The sequence below is a fragment of the Mesoplodon bidens genome (genome assembly GCF_964165515.1).
Source record: "Mesoplodon bidens genome assembly, chromosome: 14".
Taxonomy (NCBI): Eukaryota; Metazoa; Chordata; class Mammalia; order Artiodactyla; family Ziphiidae; genus Mesoplodon; species Mesoplodon bidens.
In genome coordinates this window covers 49,998,277-50,015,108 of record NC_138170.1, presented here as the reverse complement: position 1 = coordinate 50,015,108, position 16,832 = coordinate 49,998,277, and the positions used below count along the sequence as shown (strand labels likewise).

The 16,832-nt window shown below is 36.0% G+C and overlaps 1 protein-coding gene across 2 annotated transcripts in view; it reads right to left on the bottom strand.

The window, feature by feature from the left end:
- The window catches only part of FBXO11 (F-box protein 11), a gene marked incomplete at its 5' end in the record, with an annotated part of 111,597 nt that overhangs the window by 12,163 nt on the left and 82,602 nt on the right, over nucleotides 1-16,832 (bottom strand). Inside the window, 10 exons of one of the 2 annotated variants that reach the window (XM_081254042.1) lie at nucleotides 7,557-7,694; nucleotides 7,774-7,880; nucleotides 7,963-8,074; nucleotides 8,161-8,267; nucleotides 9,636-9,768; nucleotides 9,870-9,953; nucleotides 10,804-10,933; nucleotides 13,089-13,233; nucleotides 13,664-13,748; nucleotides 13,893-14,020. In XM_081254042.1, coding sequence (XP_081110168.1) covers nucleotides 7,557-7,694; nucleotides 7,774-7,880; nucleotides 7,963-8,074; nucleotides 8,161-8,267; nucleotides 9,636-9,768; nucleotides 9,870-9,953; nucleotides 10,804-10,933; nucleotides 13,089-13,233; nucleotides 13,664-13,748; nucleotides 13,893-14,020 — 1,169 coding nt within the window. The remainder of the gene's footprint in view (nucleotides 1-7,556; nucleotides 7,695-7,773; nucleotides 7,881-7,962; nucleotides 8,075-8,160; nucleotides 8,268-9,635; nucleotides 9,769-9,869; nucleotides 9,954-10,803; nucleotides 10,934-13,088; nucleotides 13,234-13,663; nucleotides 13,749-13,892; nucleotides 14,021-16,832) is intronic. The other variant, XM_081254043.1, reaches the window with a different exon arrangement.

Genomic DNA, 16,832 nt, shown 5'->3' with positions numbered 1-16,832 from the left:
TGTTAGAGGAAAAAATGAGATAGTTATAAGATGGCACTTCTAAAAGCCATTTATTTCATCCTCCTTGTCTATCTCTCTTCAAAAAGTGAACGTGTACTCTCTTTAAATTCCCTTTAGCAGTAAGTATTTTCTTATGCTACTTCCAGGTACTGCCTTGTATTGTATTTGCCATATCCATTTTTACCTGATCATAAGCTCCTGAAGAGAAAGGACTACACTAACTTCTGGAGCATCTATATAAAACTTTACACATGGTAAGCACTCAAGTAGGGCTTTTTGCCAAATTCAGCAGAGGTTAAAACAGGATATAATTCCGAGTATTCTAATACACTACATAATTAACTCTTTAAGAAAATGGCTCTCTGAGAATAACATTTAGAAGTAGTTTTCAGGTTTCACTTTCCAAAAATAAAGTACAAATCACTTATAACTTACCTGTTAACATATGGGTTATAATATTATTTTAAAAAAAATTGGGGGATTGCATCAAAAATGGCTTCTTAAAATATAAAAAAGTTTTTTCTTCTTTGATTTTATACCAAATAAAAATGGATGGACACCAGGTGTATGTATATAGACTACTATGGCAAAACTGAGCATCAAAGAAAGAAAAACAAATGCTAAAAGAGGCTAGACTGAAAGAGCTTAATGTCAGACTGGAACAATTCAACATTTCTGGTATTTTCATCATTGAGAAGGGAGTGCAACTTGTCTCTCTCTGCCAGGAGTTGCATGACACGTCTGAATGGTAAACTTGGGAAATAATAAACTGAGTATGCTCAATTCAGCTTCACCCTTTTCCTCATGGAAATGAGCTGCCTTTAGGGAGCATGCCTTCTGTTACTACCCCATGAACACTGCCTGTCTAATAAGCCTATTTCATTTGGGATTCAGTTAAACAGACTTATCTGGTTCTCAGTCTGTTGTATCTTCCGACTTAACCTCTAAGAGTAATGAAGTTGATATTTCAGCCTCTTCATGCTACTTCATGGCTTTGATTTTTTTTTTTTTTTTAAGAAATCCAGTTGGGATTTTTTTTTAAATTTATTTATTTATTTTTGGCTGTGTTCGGTCTTCACTGCTACGCGCGGGCTTTCTCTAGTTGTGGTGAGCGGGGGTCACTCTTCGTTGCAGTGCGCGGGCTTCTCACTGTCGTGGCTTCTCTTGTTGCAGAGCACGGGCTCTAGGCTCGCGGGCTTCAGTAGTTGCAGCACACAGGCTCAGTAGTTGTGGCTCATGGGCTCTAGAGCACAGGCTCAGTAGTTGCGGCACACAGGCTTAGTTGTTCCACGGCATGTGGGATCTTCCTGGCCCAGGGCTCGAACCTGTGTCCCCTGCATTGGCAGGCCAATTCTTAACCACTGCGTTACCAGGGAAGTCCCTTTGATTTCTTAATTTGTTCAGAATGCGGCAGGAAAAGGTATGCTATTTACTGGGCTTCCATGAAGATTGCAGTAACAGGCAGTGTCATGTCCGGGCTAGTTCAACATATAGTACTGCAAGTATACTTTGCTACAGTATACCTACTAAAAAATTTTCAAGTGCATGGATGCTCTTTCTCTGTTTTCTTTTTTGGCCACACTGCACGGCTTGCAGGATCTTAGTTCCCTGACCAGGGACTGAACCCTCGCCCTCAGCAGTGAAAGCGCAGTGTCCTTACCACTGGACCACCAGTGAATGCCCTGCTTTCTTTAGGTTTCAATTTTGCACACCTAGGAGAGTCAAATAGATCCACAAGTTTACTAAGGCAAACAGCAGTCCCCCCCTCCTCATTTTCCCTTGTCCAGAGGCCCCCATTATAAAACCTGCTCTAATCTGAACTGGTTGCTATGGTCATAGTCACATGGTCATTTTACCATACTGTAATTTAGATTAGAGGTTAAAAATGTCCCCTAGTTCCATCAGAGATGGGAGTTTTAATCTGTAGTTTTGTTTTAAGGTAACTTTCAAGAAAAGAAAGTAGCAAAATTTTTTCGAAAAGAAAAAAATTTTTTTCCTTCATGCTCTTAAAACCAGAAGCCTCTTACATTGCTACAACGGTGATTTTATTACATTCAGAAAGGGAACAACTGATTGACTTATAGTTTTATAATATCAGAAGAAAACCTATCTATTATGGATTAAAGGATTCAGTTAATGTAATTTTGCTTTAAAGCACATTTAATGAAATGCACCTGTTTTGTTAAGAAATGCCTTTAGTGCAAAATGGTCTAATAATACAAGACTGTAAGTAGAAAACAGAACTCTACTTTGCCTTTTACGATGCAAACCACAAAAGCTCCAACACAAATACAAAACTGCAAAGGCACAGACATTTTACCAGACTACCCCATATTATAAAATGATTTATTTCCCTACCAGAAGATACCAGATTGCTAAGGCTTCTTCTATATTTTAAAATAAGAGGTTGTTAACTTTTCAGCACAAGTATTTCTAAATCTCTGCCATATACATTACAATAAGTCCTTGAAAATTATCTTTCTCTCAAGTTACAAACTTAACACTGATATAAAAATAAAAGGTGAGATTAAGTATTTTTCATTAAAATTTTTTAAAGTGAAATAATCTTTATTAAATACTATAAGGTGAAAGGCATTCAAGAGTTTCTCTTAAAACTCTCCAAATAAAACAAAAAAAATAATGAAAAGTAAAGAGAAAAAAATATGCTACCTTCATTGAAATAAATGTCTACAACCCCAAACTATAATCAATCAAACACTTGCCAAATACTGTGATATCTGGATAAGAATAAGGTGCTGAGAGCAAATGTTACCATACACCTTTAGCAAGGTATGTTTCCCCAAGTAACTGTTCTTTTTAAAATAAATTTATTTTATTTATTTATTTTTGGCTGCGTTGGATCTTCGTTGCTACGCATGGGCATTTCTCTAGTTGTGGAGAGCGGGGGCTACTCTTCGTTGCGGTGCGCAGGCTCTAGGCGCACGCGCTTCAGTAGTTGTGGATCGTGGGCTCTAGAGCGCAGGCTCAGTAGTTGTGGCACACGAGCTTAGTTGCTCCGCGGCATGTGGGATCTTCCTAGACCAGGGCTCAAACCCGTGTCCCTTGCACTGGCAGGCAGATTTTTTTTTTTTAACATCTTTATTGGAGTATAATTGCTTTACAATGGTGTGTTAGTTTCTGCTTTATAACAAAGTGAATCAGTTATACATATACATATGTCCCCATATCTCTTCCCTCTTACATCTCCCTCCCTCCCCGGCAGGCAGATTCTTAACCACTGCGCCACCAGGGAAGCCTGCAAGTAACTGTTCTAATAAGCAAGCCTAGCCAATGATCTTTTACTAAAGTAGTGAGATCTAGTGTCCCAAACAGAACACAGGAGAGGAAGGAAATACTCCCATAGTAATATTTTCATAAAAATAATTTAGGCACAAGAAGTAAATCTGAAGAAGAAACACACTGATGTGCAATTTCTATCATCTAAAACTTGTTATTTCCTATCTAAGGGGGACTATCCGAAGTAAAGTGAAATGAAAGGAGAGGAAAACCATATTTCTACAGAGTCTGTCAACTGTCAATCTATCATGTTTAAGCTCATAAACTTAGAATGTTCCAAAAATTTTATAGCAATTTGGCACTGCTATGATATTTTAATTTTACTTTATGAAAATAATACTGCAATAGATTGAACATTAAACAATAAAAAACAAAGAATTGGGGAACTGTAAACACTGACAGAAAAATTACTTTTAGCAGTGAGACTGGCATTGTTATGTAAAAGAAAAAGAAGGAATCCCATCTTTTAAAGAAAGACATATATGCTGAAATATTTACAGATGAGATGATGATGTCTGGGATTTGCTTCAAAATAATTCACAGTAAAGAAGAAAATAAGCAATGTATGAGGAGGTACAGATGAAACAAAAATGACCATGAGCTGAAAGTTTTTGAACGTGGAGGATGGATATACACGGGAATTCATTATACTACTGTCTCTAATTTTATATATGCTAGAAGGATTCCATAAAACAAAAATACATTAAAGAAATCAGAGATGAAAACCACATTGGAAACAAAACAGAAGAGACAACTATGTAGACATAGTAAGAGACACAGATTTGAGGAAATCACACAAAATTTAAAGGAAAAGAACAAAGCAATACAGAGCAATGTAAGTAATAGAGAAAATAGCCAAGTTTCTAAAGAAAGGAACATATGGACAGAAAAACAGTAAAAATTAAAACAACACAACATTAACAGCATATGGATACTTAAGTAGAAAAGCAAATCCCACCAGAAAGAAAAAAAAAACCCAGAATGATCTCAGACTTCTGTGACACTCAATTCTAGAAATATAAAAATGACTACACAATTCTGAGGGAAAGAAAGTATAATAAAAAACTGTATACTCAGCCAAGTTAAAAGGTAAACGGTAGGCATTCTCAAGTGGCAAGAATTCAAGCTACAATACCCATAAGCCTTTCTTTTAAAAATAAAATCAAAATGGCTAGATGACAAAATAGCCATACCAAGAATGAACCAAAATTTAAAAATTCAGGAATGGAAAAACTGTGATAAAAGGACTGAAGGTAAATAAATATAAATACAGACCAATAACTGTAGGAATGTAAATGTTATAAAGCTTTACAAAAGAAAAATAAGAATACAAATGATGAAGTAGAAATGGGTTGAAATATAAAGTATTTTCATCATTTTTCAAAGGGGGAGTTCATACTGTATTCAAAGTTTAAACATGCAGTTAACAATGACAAACTCTAGTCATACCCTTTAAAATTCTAGGGATGTCTTTTATATTGGGCATGTAATATTTTAACAAAAACATTAATTTCTTTAAAATAAAATAAGTTAAAATTCTTTCATGATTAATTCTTGCCAATACAGGAGTTTAAATTCTAAGTAGGTCATAGACAAGGAAAAGAAAGACAGTTTCAGAGAACAATAAATATGAATATATATAAAGAGAGAGAATAGTACAGAAACTAGTTTAAATGTTTATTCTGATGTTCTCTGAAATTCTATAAAAAACAAAGTCAAACTTTAAAAGGTTAACCTTAGTGATGTCATCCTACCAATCATGGGCAGCCGACACAAAGAATACTTGGAATGAAAGAACATTCTACCAAAGGATTTTAAAGGATTGTATCACAATACTAAAACAGATGAGAGAGGCCCAAGATATGCTTTATTTCCATCCTTCCTTTATAAATCTATAATACCTTACAAATCTCTTCATCAATCCTTAATATATATATATATCTATATATATCTATATATATATATATATCTATATATATATATATCTACAGGACTGGCTAAGATTTGCTTTTTTAAAAAGTTATAAAATTTATAAACCTAAATCTATAAAAAGTAAACTGTATTGGGGGGGTGAAGAGTAAATTATTATAGTGAATTTTAGTAACTGACCATCAGCATTAGGTCTTTTAAAAATGCAGAAATTTACTCAGGTTAAAGTTATTTTGGTACCTCAAATCATTTGTGAATGAGACCAGAGGCATGCATAAATATGATACTTGAATTGTAGGTAACTCTGGGGCAAAGTCTAAAGGCAACACAGGCAAAGAAATATTAGCATAGTATAGTCCCATTACAAAAATAAGAGCTCCATTTAGAATTCCACTTAAGAATTATTATTTTTTAAATAAATTTATTTATTTTATTTATTTATTATTTTTGGCTGCGCTGGGTCTTCATTGCTGTGCGCGGGCTTTCTCTAGTTGCGGCAAGCGGGGGGGGGGGTTCTCTTTTTTGCGGTGCGCGGGCTTCTCGTTGCAGTGGCTTCTCTTGTTGAGGAGCACGGGCTCTAGGTGCGTGGGCTTCAGTAATTGTGGCGCACAGGCTCTAGAGCGCAGGCTCAGTAGTTCTGGCGCACAGGCTTAGTTGCTCTGCTGCATGTGGGATCTTCCTGGACCAGGGCTCATCCCCTTCATTGGCAGGCGGATTCTTAACCACTGTGCCACCAGGGAAGCCCCCACTTAAGAATTATTGCCAGAACTTCTCTGGTGGTCCAGTGGTTAAGACTCTGTGCTCCCAACGCAGGGGGCACAGGTTCAATCCCTGGTTGGGGAACTAAGATCCTGCATGCCGCACAACATGGCCAAAAAATAAATTAATTAAAAATAAAAATATTTTTTTAAAAAGAATTACTGCCAATGCGGGCAGCCCTCAAAGGGGTGGGGAGGCAGATTCTCAAGACTCTTATGTTTTGATAACCTCCATACCTTTTCCCAGACTCCCCAATTCCCTAACTCCCCTCTTCCCCACTCCTTGGAAAAAAGAGCTACAATTTGCAAAAAAAATGTCAATTTTTAAATTCTAACTGGAGAAGGGCAAGTGGTCATCTCCACTGTGCTTTCTTATCTACAGGCCCAAACTATAGCCTGAGTTTTAAGTGAACTGTTTTTCTCAGGTTACTGTTACCCCAGGAATATAATAAGCTGGACGGTCTGAAACTATTTACATCTAATCAGAACTTGATAAAAGGGTACTCCTCATGGTCTAGTTCAGTTTAAAAAAAAAGAGTTCTGCATCAGGGTTTTAGACGTAAAAAACGAAAATACAAAATTTCCTTCGCTAACTGACAATTTGTGTATGTCAATTCAACGTTCCAAAGTTGCGTGATTAATACCATATAATAGCAATAAAACTTCACCATACCCTTGTCTGTCACCACGTCAAACCTCCTCTCCTAGCTCTGACTTCTTAATAAAAAATGTTGCCAATGCTGTACTAGGACTTGAAAATTACTTCAACAAAAATTAGACATTAGGGAATTCCCTGGCGGTCCAGTGGTTAGGACAGTGTGCTCTCACTGCTGACGGCCCGGGTTCAGTCCTTAGTGGGATAACTGAGATCCCACAAGCCGTGCAGAGTGGCAAAAAAATTAAAATTAGACATTAAATGAAAAGAATACCTGAATAGGCACCCAAGAACATTACTTTTGGCCTAAGAGAGCTCAAAAAGTCATGTCTCTATAAAATTGTGTAAAATGACATAGTAGTAACTAAAACATAATATCATACATATAAAGATGCCTAATTAACTGCTGCATAAGAATTTTAGAACTGATATATTATCATCACTGTATTTCTTATTAAAGTTCTACCAGTTAAAAAAATTTTAAGAGGAATGAAATGGAAGTCAAACTAATGATGAAACTATTGTTTCTCCAAGTGTAGTCTACAAACAACCTGCATTAAACTCACTTATGGTGCTTATTAAAAAATGCATATCCTGGGCCCCGTCCTTAAAAATTCTGATTTATTGTATCTGGGTGATTTTTATGCACAGTTACATTTGAGAACTACTGGATTAGACCTTACTCCCCTCAAAGATCACATCAATTCCCTAAGGACTCCATCTTCTGTACATGTATATAATGTTAGATTCAAGAATTTATAGAATTGATACTGCATACTGACTTTAGAATATAATGCTGAAATCTTCTTTTAAACCTACACTTTTCAATTCAGCATTTTGGTGATGATAAAATGCTGACACCTATTTGAAATTTTAACTGATATGTCAGTTTTTCTATTAAGAATAAATGTTCTTACCATGCCATGATCAAATGTGAACACACCAACGTCACGTCCATGATGAATATGATTCCGTCTAATAATTGGGTTTCCATGATTTTTAACCCAAATCCCAGCTAAAGCATTATTGGAAATTTCATTATCTTCGTATATTCCCTACAACAATTGACCAGAAATAAACATTAGTAGAGCTAAAAAAAGAAAAAAGAAAAAACCCCACAGAATTAAAAAATACCTGTGCATGATCTGTTATATAAAGTCCTACATTTTCACAGTCACTGATGTTACAGTGCTTGATAGTGGGACATGCTCCTTGACCACTAACACATACTGCAGAGCCAACTGTAAGACAAATAATTTATTTAAAAACCTACTGGGCAACACAGTGACTCATTTTATAATAAAATGTAATGGGAACACTAACCTGTACATGTACTTCGGATGATACAGTGATCAATAATAGGGCTACAATTTACTGTAATCTCTAAGCAGTGATGTGCATTGTGGTGTTGAGCAGATTTGTCATCAGGGTTAAACTGAAAAGTAGAAATTTTGTTTGAAATAAACAACCACTGCCTTAATGATTTCCACATACATACTTAAAAATTAAAAAATGCCTTACCCTTATTGTCATATATCCAACATATGCATCCTCAGAACCTTCCATAAAAACGAAGGTTGAATCTCTAGTGTTTTCAATTATAACTTTGTCTGCTACTTTTCCAGGTGCTACGAAGAAAATATTTTAAAGCATATTACCTTTATCAGACAGATAAAATGGACATTTAAAAATTACTTTTTTTTTTTTTTTTTTTTTGCGGTACATGGGCCTCTCACTGTTGCGGCCTCTCCCGTTGCGGAGCACAGGCTCCGGACGCGCAGGCTCAGCGGCCATGGCTCACGGGCCCAGCCGCTCCGCGGCATGTGGGATCCTCCCGGACCGGGGCACGAACCCATGTGCCCTGCATCGGCAGGCGGATTCTTAACCACTGCGCCACCAGGGAAGCCCCTAAAAATTACTTTTTTAATCAGTAAAGATACTCTGCCATAAAACTAATAATTCAGTACTGCCCTTTTTACGGCTTTTAAATTGGGTACTTTTTTTGGAGAGGGAACTTTTAAAGAACATTAGTATTGAGTAGATAGGACTAATATTCATTTTATCAGATATATAACTATGTTTCATTGGCCTTCATACAGGCAGTCATACTTAACATGGACATTATCTGAGTACCATCATACACAAATCCATGTATAGTAATACTTCTAATAAGATTCAACTACAAATAGTATTTAATATCAAATGCAATGGCATATTAAAAAGTGGGTTTCTTGTGGAAACCAAATCACAACCAGCAGCACCAGAAAATGAGGCACAGGGAGAAGAAAGAAAGGGATGATGAGCAGGGAGAGAAAGAGAGCAACTTCTTTATTTAAACTTATTTCCAATACTGGCCTTGATTTGGAAAGTAATGGAAATCAGTAGGCAAAATTTTTCTATACTCTCTCCTACTCTTCTTTGAGGTGGAAATGGGGGAGGGAAGAAGAAAGAGCAGTAAATGCAAATTTCATTAACTACTAACAATTAACTAGCTATCTTAAAATGGTCTCGTACTACAGTATCCTTAAAAAAATCAGATATCCCATAAATCTTCAAATAACTAATCAGTGCTCAACAAATACTACATTTATTCTTAGAAACCTGACCATAAAAACAGCTTTGAAACAGTACAGAAAGTATTTTAAAAGTACATCTGTTTCATTAAAAATACAGCAATAAAAACATTATCCTCTGTATTTTCAAATAAAAGATAAAACTAACCAATATCTTTCTCTCCTTAATGAACAACTAAAGCAGCTGGACAAAGTACTGACATCAAGAAATATACACATCCCCCTAAAAAGAAATAGGTACATTTATAATTTCTGAACTCTAAAGTTTTCATTTCCATCATATAAAATATACATGATATTTCCTATTTTTTCCTACAATTAAGATATTATCAAGGTTCATCTGGATTTTAAGTAACTAGCATTTTAAAAACCCGTCATGTAAATGAAATATTAAAATTCTAATGACAATGCATTTACACGTACCTGCACCAATCATGGTGATTGGAGATTCAATATATATCCATTCATCAGTATATATTCCAGAATGAACAAAGATAAGTCCATCAAAATGAGCTTCTTGTACCCCACCAAGAGCATCTTCAATTGTATCGTAATACTAAAAAAAAAAAAAAAAAAAAAAAAAAAAAAAAAAAAAAAGTCAGTATACAACTGTAAGATCATCATTTTAAATATCAGAAAAAGACAAATCAAACATACCAACATATTTTCTCTTCCTTTGTATCTTGCAGGGTTACTGTAGAAATGTTCAGCAAATCCTGGCTTTACATGCGCACCTTTATACTAAAACATCAAAAAAAAACAAAAACAAAAAACCAAAAACAAATACTGACCACTAACATAAACACTACAGTCTAAATTAATTTAGTACTATATGAATTTTTCATTAATTATCAAAAACAATTATCAGTCCAACAAATTTTCTGTTGCATACTGCAATGTAAAATCTAGAACAGTTTATGACTCAGTAATATCCAGTAAATGGGACATGGTTTTTCAACCTCAGCACTACTGATATTTTGGAACAGATAATTCTTTGTTGTGAGTGCTATCCTGTGTAGGATGTTTAGTAGCATCCCTGGACTCTAACCACTAGGTATCAGTAGCAGTCTCTTCTCCAGCTGTGACAACCAAAAATGTCTCCAGACATTGCCAAACATCCCCTGTGGAGCAAAATCACCCCTAGCTGGGAACCATTCGTAAAGGACCATATGAAAATTAAGCTAAATGTGAAACTTTAAATAACTACTCAACAGTAATAATTTACATATAAGTTCAAACAGCTCCAGAGAAAGTATAACTGCTCTCAGGCTACTGATACTTACTGCAACTGTTTAAATGATTAATAAATATGTCAGTAGTGAAAAAAAGAATTGTTGACTTTTTTGTTGGCTGATAAATGTCCACTGACTTGAAACCTATTTTTTTTTTTTTGCAGTGCCATCAGTCTTCTGGGACCTTAGTTCCCTGACCAGGGACTGAACCCGGGCCCTCAGCAGTGAAAGTGTGGAGTCCTAACCACTGGACTGCCAGGGAATTCCCTTGAAACCTATTCTTGAGTTAAAATTTTTAAAAAGGAACTTTTATTTAAAATATGTAATATAAACCAGTGTTTTCCATTTATACTTCATACCAACTGCTGGAAACTCTCTTTCCAAGGATTTGGATGTTCATATTCTTCTGGATTAATCTGGTAGAATTTGCCAGGTTCAGGATGCATCATAGGGCGGGTATATTCAAATACTTCCATGTATAATCGTTTCCTGAAGGAGGAAAGGAATGAAAGATTTCTTCATAAAATGTCCTTTAAACAACTATAAAAATTATTTGAGGCCTCAAAAACTTCTAAGAATATGAAAAAGCAGAATTTTAAATGTAAAAATAAAATTTTTGTCTAAAACAATGTAACTGCATATAAAAAACAGTCACCCAAAAGAATAAGTGTCAATTCTTTAAAATCTGACTGTTTAGTCAGGGGAAAATAAAAGCTACCCTTACTGTAAAAGCCACATACAGTTTCAATTTAAAAGGATTATTTTAAATAATGATGAAAAATAATAATGACGCTTCATTTATGTCCTATCAAGAACCATCAAATTTTAGAAATGGAGTGATAATAACTATTATAACTTCTTGTACAAAGCAAGGTGTTTCTTCTTCTGCTCTCTGTTCTTTTTCCTTTCTAACACAAATATAATTTTTTCTTAAATTTAAGGTGTACCTTATTTTTAGCATCATGGAATACACATAATCTGTTGTAAAATACGGAAAAGTATAAAGAGATAAACAGTTTACTGTATTTCCTTCAGTCTTTTTCACTTATAACAGTTGTGACTGTAACACATAAAATTTTGTATTCTGCTTTTTAATTTTTATAACACAGCATATTTCGTTATTAAAAGCTGTAAAAATCACTGTTAATGACTATATCACAACCCTCTAAGTAGACATTACATTGTTTACTTTTAGTCCCATCCCTTATTGCTAGACTTTTCCATTATTTCTAATTTCCCCCCACTGTTAACTATGCTATTATGAAAAATTTGTAAATAGAGTAAACAAATTTTCAGAAGTGGAATTGCTGGGTCAAAGGGCATGCATTTTTTTTTTTTTTTTTGGCTGCACTGGGTCTTTCGTTGCTGTGTGCGAGCTTTCTCTAGTTGCAGTGAGTGGGGGCTACTCTTTGTTGCGGTGCACGGGCTTCTCATCGCAGTGGCTTCTCTTGCTGCAGAGCACTGGCTCTAGGCGCGTGGGCTCAGTAGTTGTGGATCGTGGGCTCTAGAGCACAGGCTCACTAGTTGTGGCACACGGGCTTAGCTGCTCCGCGGCATGTGGGATCTTCCTGGACCAGGGATCGAACCCGTGTCCTCTGAATTGGCAGGCGGATTCTTAACCACTGAGCCACTAGGGAAGTCCCAGGGTATGCCTATTTTATGGTTCAAAAATACAAATGTCCAAACTATTTTCCAAAAGTGATATACAAAATCTACAGTCTTACCTAACTATCAGATTTAATTAATTAGCTGTTTTAAATTAGACTTCGTACTGTTTCTAAAAAGCAATGGAATGAAAAACATTTCCCATAATCACTGTTGCTTTTAACTGACAAGTAGCAGAAAAAGTACTTCTTTTATTGTTTTAAAAACACTGCGGCGGGCTTTCCTGGTGGCGCAGTGGTTGAGAGTCTGCCTGCCGATGCAGGGGACATGGGTTCTTGCCCCGGTCCGGGAGGATCCCACATGCCACGGAGCGGCTAGGCCCGTGAGGCATGGCCGCTGAGCCTGCGCGTCCAGAGCCTGTGCTCCGCAACGGGAGAGGCCACAGCAGTGAGAGGACCACATTCCGCAAAAAAAAAACCCCAAAACAAAAAACACTGCCGGGCTTCCCTGGTGGTGCAGTGGTTAAGAATCCGCCTGCCAATGCAGGGGACATGGGTTCGAGCCCTGGTCCGGGAAGATCCCACATGCTGCGGAGCAACTAAACCCGTGTGCCACAACTACCAGGCCTGTGCTCTAGAGCCTGCGAGCCACAACTACTGAAGCCTGTGCACCTAGAGCCATGCTCTGCAACAAGAGAAGCCACCGCAATGAGAAGCCTGCACATCACAACGAAGAGCAGCCCCCGCTCACCGCAACTAGAGAAAGCCCGCATACAACAACGAAGACCCAACGCAGCCAAAATAAATAAATAAAGTAAATTTATAAAAAATATATTAAAAAAAAACAAAACAAAAAACACTGCCTGGACTGACAACCAACATCTGTGATAAACAGTTAACTTGGAATTTATAAGCATTCTAATTTTCTTCTGACTATTTAATTGTAACCATCAACTCACACTACAACTTTCCTACCATCTTCAGCATTTTGGGAAGCAAGTAATATATCTCAAGATAATAAGAAATAAATTTTCACTTACCACAAAATTGGATCATTAGCAAGCTCACTGAAGCGTTTACACACACAAGCTGCTCTACAAAGATCCTGTTCCAGCAAGTAAGAGAAGATTTTTAGAACCACTTCATCTGGCAGTTTCTCCTGAAGATACTGTTCAGCAGGTGCTGCTATAAAGAGATTAACAAACAGAATATAAACAATCTATCATGCTAGCAAAGACTTTCTCATTATTTAAAGAGCACAATTTTCATTTTGTCTAATGAACAGCTTTTATTTTTTGACGACAATCATCTTTTTACAAGCATTTGCTCTCATAGACGACACACACTTATTTTCTTTTATCTTGACAGTATTCTTTCTTTTAGCTAGCTAGTATGCACCATTTCAAAAACTGGTTACACTAAATATACAAAAAGGATTTTTATACAACAATTACAGTCAGAGATGGAGAAGGTGATGGTTCTCATGTTTATTCTGTAATAATCACTTTCTCAATCTCAAATGTACAAATAAACTACATTTAATTTGATTTTTATTTTTTGGTATCAAAAACTAAAAATTATTTGACCCTATTTCTTAGCTTCCCATAGGAAATACCTGATAGATCTTGTGATTTTCCAGAGACTCTGGCACGTTTTGCACGATGACCAAAAAAGTTTTCTGTATTTGAAGTTGAAGCACCCTTTAAAAACAAAATGAAAACTAGTTAAGCAAATATTTTTACCACAATCATTACTTCTAAAAAATGATTGACAGTCCCCTTTCTGTTTGTTTCCTAACAATTCCTTCATTACACACACAAAAAAAGCAGTTACATTGAATTTACCTCCATACTGCTCTTTGTAGGACACGCTGTTCTTTTTGGCAAAAGAGTTTTCCTACGAAGTTGGTATGGACTATTTTGTGCACCAGGACCCGATTCTTCTGCAACCATATCTGCAGGTACATCATCATCTGTTATAAACAAAAACAATATGAAAAATGATACCCATTTTTAAGAAAAAGCTCTATGGATTCAGTAACTTTTAAAAAACTTTATAAATTTTTTTGGGGGGAGATACAGTTTTTATACAAAATTCCAGCCAACTGGATAACCATCTGAGAAGTGCTGGATTTCTACTTCATTTCTTACTTCAAAATAAATTCCACAATAGACCATATGCTTACATACAATATAAATAAATAAAAATCACTAGAAGAAAACAAAATTATTTTTTATAAAGTGGAGAAGGTCTTTCAAGGTATGACACAAAATTGGAAGGCATTTAAAAAAAAACGTGAGGAGGATGTTCACTTGATGAGTGAGTACAAGTGAGTACTGCATGGTTAGAGTCCAAGTGGGGTGAGAAAAGTGTCAAAAGAGAGGGATAGTTCAGTATAGGGTATCAGATACCAAATAGGATAAAAAGGGCATCCATGCAGAGAGTGGTCTGGCATACAGTGTTGGAGCTCAAGAGGGGTTAAGATTAAGAAGCAAGTCCATGTGGGGGAAGGTGGCCTGGAATGGAGAGTCAGAGCCAGAGAAGGGAGAGAAGGGCATTGCACAGGAGAGGGGATGGTGGAACCGGAAGCTTGGTAACAAACAACAGAGGGACTGATCAAATGGAAGCCAGGCTTCTGAAAGAGAAGAGAGTTAAAATATAAAAAAAGAGAAAGCTAGAGTAAATCTTACAGTGTTAGATTGGAATTATCAATGTGAACTCATTGTTTTTAAAAGATAGATAGATATAGAAATAGGTATAGATACAGATGTTTGGAAATGTGTGGATTATACACATGTATATTCCCTAGCTCTGTTCACTGACAAAGCCTGGAAGCAATGCCACTCCAACAGCAATGAGCATGACTAGCATTTGGATCTTTGCTTCTGAATACGTCTCTATAAAAGGAGTAAGGGCTCCTTGGAGAAATGGCTGATTCTAGGTTGAGGGAAATACAGAATGAGCCTGGAGTATCTTGTGGCAGAAACAAGAAAGTGCTCAGTAATGAGGACATGTCAAAAGAACACTGAAGTCAGCCTGAATGGCCACCAGTAGCAAAATTATGCTGAAGTAACAAAACTCATGATAGTAAAGGGATTATAACCCACTGAATGGACAACAACCCATAAATTCATTCTACTATAAATAAATGAAAAAATGGAAAGTTTGATAAGGAGATGTTTAAAATACCTCCCCCACAAAATACTGATTAAGTAGAAAGGGAAAAACCATTACTCTACAGTAGAGATGCCAATCAGATGCTGCCTTAATTAAGGGATCAAAGTGAACATCATCATTCATAGGACAATAAAAATCCTGCTTGGAAAATGAAAACCATAAACATAGTCAAAAGAAGCAACACAATTAGGAAAAAATATTTGCAACACGTCATGAAAGGGTAATTTCCTTATTATATCTGAGTGCTACAAATCAATATGGAAAAGGCTAACAATTCAACAGAAAATTGGACCAAGGACACAAACAGACAATTCATAATTTAGGAAATACAAATGAAATACTAATAAAAACTATAATGAGATTTTTTTTTTTATCAAAGCAGATTATCAAAGATCAAAAAGTCTGATCACAGGACTTCCCTGGTGACGCAGTGGTTAATGCCTGCCAATGCAGGGGACGTGGGTTCGACCCCTGGTCCGGAAAGATCCCACGTGCCTTGGAGCAACTAAGCCCGTGCGCCACAACTACTGAGCCTGCATGCCACAACTACTGAAGCCCGCGCACCTAGAGCCCATGCTCCCACAACAAGAGAAGCCACTGTAATGAGAAGCCTGCGCACCGTAACGAAGAGCAGCCCCCACTCGCCGCAACTAGAGAAAGCCTGCATGTAGCAACAAAGACCCAATGCAGCCAAAAATAAAGAAATAAATTTATATACATAAAAAAGTTTGATCACATACTAGTATTATATATCAAAGGATAGTATGAGGCAAAAAATGTTCTTAATTGCTTTAAGGAGAGCAACTTGACAATAGCTATTATTACTTAACAATTCCACTTCTGGGAATTGATTCTGCAGCTATATTCACACACATGGGCAAAGTAGTAAGTACCAGGATATTCACTGCAGTACTGTTTATAATACTGCTGGGTAACAATCAAAATGTTCATCAGTAAGTGTTTGTTAAAAAAACTATGGTATAGCTATACTATCCATGTGGCCATTACAAAATATAAAGCAGTTCTATACAGAACAGATAAGGAACTATTTCCAATATACAGGAACTATAAAACCCAAAATATACACAACAATGTGTTTAGCATATGTGTGTGTTTCAAGGCAATACATATACATATGCTTATACATGCATATATTTACTAAAATATAAACTCCATGATGGAAGAGAGCCAACTTGAAGAAGCTCCCACTAGCCAAAGATGGGACAATTTGAGCATCAGTAAGAATAACTGAAAAGAACCAAAAGAAATATATTTAAATCTGTGAGTTTATGACACTTAAAAAAAAGGGGGAAAAAGGTTACTTTGAAAGATGCTAGTGCAAAGCAACTCATAATTTTGAAAACTGCTATACAACAGGAAATAACAAAACACTTACTCTTCCTCTCTTATATAAACTAAACTACCAGGTAACCAAGTATTAGATGAGGGGAAGCTTCTTTACAGAAACATTCCAGCAATAAATGAAGAAGAAATAATAAAATTAGAAAAAATAAAAATCTGCAATCTCTAAAGAGTTAATGGATTTAACCACTGAGTATCAATAGTTCTAATATCACAAAAAGAAAAACCACCAGATATTATGTATC